The sequence below is a fragment of the Eptesicus fuscus genome, chromosome 1 (assembly GCF_027574615.1).
Source record: "Eptesicus fuscus isolate TK198812 chromosome 1, DD_ASM_mEF_20220401, whole genome shotgun sequence".
NCBI classification, from domain to species: Eukaryota; Metazoa; Chordata; class Mammalia; order Chiroptera; family Vespertilionidae; genus Eptesicus; species Eptesicus fuscus.
The window spans coordinates 123,683,896-123,688,076 of NC_072473.1; the positions used below are offsets into that span (position 1 = coordinate 123,683,896).

Here is a 4,181-nt window from a genome sequence, read left to right on the forward strand (position 1 = left end):
GGCACTGCTAGATATACTGCCACCTAGGAAATACAAAATTAGAGGTTACTGTACTAATCTCTTTAATGACAAATGTTTCTTAATAGAACTTCCCTGATGATATCAGCAACACAGTAACACTGATACTCATGGCAGCTAGCTCACAGTCCGGTACCCCTAAGGGGATCTATACCTGCCGGCTTAAGCCCAATCCCCCTGGGGCTCTGCCAGTCCGGAAACCCTCCCTCCTTACTGCCCACCTGCAGTGGAGGCAGGAGAGTTTCCCACCACCGCTGCTGCACTCACCAGTCATGAGCCCGGATTCTGGCTGAACAGTGCTCCCCCTGTGGGAGTGCACTGACCACCAGGGGCAGCTCCTGTGTTGAGCATCTGTCCCCTGATCGTCAGTGCAGTCATAGTGACTGGTCATTCCTCCATTCAGTCGATTTGCATATTAGGGTTTTATTATATAGGATTAGTTCTCAATGACCAACTTCTTCTACCTCCACAAAGGAGCTTTCTGATACTCCTTTTCCTTTTCCATATTCCAGTATTCTCCGGTGTAGTCTGTCAAAATACAAGTTCCAGCATTCCTGGCAGATTCAGGTGGAGCACAGGCCACACAAGCGGTAAACACTCTGTCGTCCTAGGCAGAAAGCTGTGGAGAAGAACACTGTCTTAGGGGACACCTGCTGTAGCTGTGCATATACAGCCGGGCCCCTCTACCTCTGTTAGTTACCTCTCAGCACCCACGTCCCATCATAATGGACTCTGAGTACATCTTATGCAATTGGAAAGGCCGCTTTTGGCCAGCAAGGGTTTTGTCCAGATCTGAAACGTCACCAAAAAAAAGGGGGGAAAAGATATGTTCTCTAGAAGTTCAAATACTCTCAGTGGGTAAAAAAATGAAAGTGAAAAACAGAGACATAAAGATCCTTGATGAGTCTCAAATTGAATATATTACGTCCTTGCTCGGGGCCCAGTCCACAGCCAGAGTCCCACCAGGGGAGGGAGAGGCCTACAAAAGCGCTCTCACTCTGGCACTGGAGATTCTGAGAGAGAGAGCAAACTTGGGTGCAGCCAGGGCATCCGATGATCCAGAGACCCCTACAATGTCTAAAAAGGGACCCCAGAAGCGACCTCGTAAAAAGTTTCCAAAGCCCAAAGGGAGCTCACCGAGAAGTCTCAGGAAAAGTAAAAACCCCAAGTCATTGTTGGTAGGTTCAGAGGGTGAGGATGCCCCCGAAGGTGATAAATCCCAGGTGCACACTCCCCTCGCTCCTGCTCCAAGGAGAAGGCGAGGAAGGCCCCCAAAGAGCCGCAGCATGTGCTCCAACCTCCCATCACGTTCAGAAGATGAGCATGAGACAGAGGGCCAGGCAAAGACAGGAACCTCAAGAGTTCCTTCCCAGCATCCCTCAGCCAAGCAGGATGGTTCAGGTGCTCAAGAGGGAGGCAGCCTTCCATCTCAGCCACCCGGTTTCAGCGTCACTGTGTCCAAGGCCCGCAAAAGAAAGGCACCACGCAGTACCTGCCCGAAGACCCTGGCTGTCTCCTCTGAGGGCTCTCCCTTCCCCGGGAACATTGAGGATCCTGCAGGAGGTGCCCAGATGCCAGGCTCAGAAGGGGCAGCAGCATCCTCCAGCGACCCTAACCCCAGTCTGCGCTCTTCACCCCGTTTGGCCGGCAAAGTGAGGAGGCATTGGGGGCCCGTGGTTATGAAAGAACGGAAAAAACGTCAGCCTTCAGTTGGCTCAAAGGCTCTTCACCCAACCACCGCTGTTAAGAAGAAGGTCGCCAAGGGAGTGGGACAACCGACAAGCCTGGCCTTCCCACAGGAGCCGTGTCCCATTGAAACAGGAATGATGGTCTGGTTTAAATTTCAAAATCACCCGTTTTGGCCAGCAGTGGTCAAGAGTGTGAACCACACGGAGCGGACGGCCAGGGTGATTCCGATTGAGGCAGACATGCACCGTGACCAGAGAGGCCTTCGAGTGCCTCTTCGGAGACTAAAGCACCTGGAATGCAAAGTGAAGGAGAAGCTGCTGCAGAGAGCCAGGAAGGTGTACCAGCAGAGCGTGGACTGGTGCTTCTCCCTGATTTCCCACTACAGAGAAGGGCTCGCTCAGGGATCTTTCGCGGGCTCTTTCCTGGACTACTATGCTGCCGACATCAGCTACCCAATGAGGAGAGCCGTCCAAGAGGGGGAGCTGTACATTGCCTTCCCGAAGGTGAATTACGAAGACCTGGAAGATTCTGAGGAGGAGCGGGCCCCAGGCGGGAGGAGGCCCTGCAAGAAGATCCTCCCTGACCGCATGAAGGCCGCTCGCGACCGAGACAACCAGAGGCTCGTGGACTTCATCGTGAAAAGGAAGGGGGCCGACCACCACCTTCTGGACATCGTCAAAGGCAGGAAGCAGTCCAGGTGGCTGGCGTCCTTTCTCAATTCAAGCAGGTATGTGATCTGCGTTGAAACCTACCTAGAGGATGAAGACCAGTTGGATATCGTGATGGATCATCTAAAGGAGATCTACAAGCACATAGACAAGAAGAAGTTGACTCTGACCAGAGACGACAAAGTGAGTTTTGTCCTGGAAGTCCTTCTGCCAGAAGCCATCATCTGTTCCATCGCTGCACTTGATGGGATAGATTACAAGAAGGCAGAAGAAAAGTACCTGCGAGGGCCCCCCGTGCGTTACCGGGAAAAAGATCTCTTTGATGAAAATATCTTGAAGAAAATGAGCAGGAGAGCGGCAATCAGGCGCAGGGCTAGATAGCTCTCCTCTGGCTCCCACACCTCCGCAGAGAGACTCTCATTTGTATCATTAGTTAGAAACCCTGGATTCACAAAACGTGTGATCCCTCCATTCTCTATAGCACATGAAGTCATTCTGGAAACTCAGAAATATGCTGAATTCCTTTTGGGTCCATCTCTGGCATTTGTGGGTGGCACAGTCATGACCACTTCTCATTCCTAAACTCTTCACAAATTAATTTGGTAAAATATTGCCAACAGTTGTACTCCTGTCTGCTTACTCAAATGTGTAACTCCAAACATTTTCTTAAAATTATTTTTGACTGTATATAGTTCATATTTTAATATATGTCACGTGCTCTTGCATTATATGAAAGAGCCCTGGTAGCAGGTCTTAAGCAACAATTTTAAAAATCTGAGATGTATTTTATAGAAACATCACATGGGCTGCTCAGTCTTTTTGTGATACATTCGTATAAACAACTGAATTCCTTCCTAAGATAATTCTTGAGTCTTCCCTGCTGTATTTATTTGTTGGGTGGTCGGGGAGAACAGCCCTGAGAGCTGAAACCAATGACAGAGTTGTTTTCTGTATATTATCACTACCATCAGATGGTTCTTGGAAAAGCAATCTGAAATCCAGACCAAATGAATGGATCATCTGCCTGTAGCCCACATGTGGATAACTACTTGGTCCACCTGTGCAACATTGTTAACTCTTCGTTTCCATGATATTTCACTTATGGAAGTAGCTTTTCAATGGCCGAATGTTTTCCTAAAACAGGCTGTCTCGCTGCCTTCCCCACTGACAGTGACTTACTTGAGCCTCTCTATATAATTTGTCTCTCCCCACGTGGAAGGCAACTAGAGTCATTATATACACCGTCCAGCTGCTCTAGACCTAGGACTATGAGGAGCTCATCTTGTTAGCATAAATTGGAGGAAATCAAGCACTTTGTTCTGGAACTGTCTCCTGAAAAGCAGTCATTTGTCTTAAAGCAAGCAAGCTTTATCTTTTGACTTATTCATCGAATAGCTCTGACAGGTTCCAACAGTGTAAGATGCAGACTGGTAAGTTAGTCCAGGCTGCTCAAGGAATAAGTGCACCAAGATGTGGAAACTGGGGAAAGAGTTTCAAAAAAGATTCTACCTAAATGTGGCTGTTGTCATGATACAAGGAAGCATTAAAAGATCAATTCTGAAGCCCATTAAATGTTATATTAACTTGTTAAAATATTTCTTTTAGAAAAAAATTTAGACAGTGTAGTTTACTTTTAAATTTTGTTATGAAAATAAACGGTAAAAGTTTAACATGAGTCTGAGTGCATTTTTATTCTTAGGGCAAGTCAACTGTCACTCATGGGCCCATGCTATGTGTTCCTATTACCAGGTGAATTTTTGGGGGGTGAAATTCGCAAAAGCGAGCTATTTTGACTCACCATAAAAT

General features: G+C 47.8%; 1 protein-coding gene across 1 annotated transcript; it reads left to right on the forward strand.

The window, feature by feature from the left end:
* Window positions 1–540: 540 nt before the first annotated feature.
* LOC129149514 (PWWP domain-containing DNA repair factor 4-like) lies at window positions 541–2,756 on the forward strand. Its single transcript, XM_054718122.1, has one exon. The coding sequence runs from the start codon at window positions 744–746 to the stop codon at window positions 2,754–2,756; it is 2,013 nt and encodes a 670-aa protein (XP_054574097.1). The 5' UTR covers window positions 541–743.
* Window positions 2,757–4,181: the final 1,425 nt, after the last annotated feature.

Coding starts and splice junctions, on each gene's coding strand:
- LOC129149514 (XM_054718122.1), top strand. CDS start 744: ATGGACTCTGAGTACATCTTATGCAATTGGAAAGGCCGCTTTTGGCCA.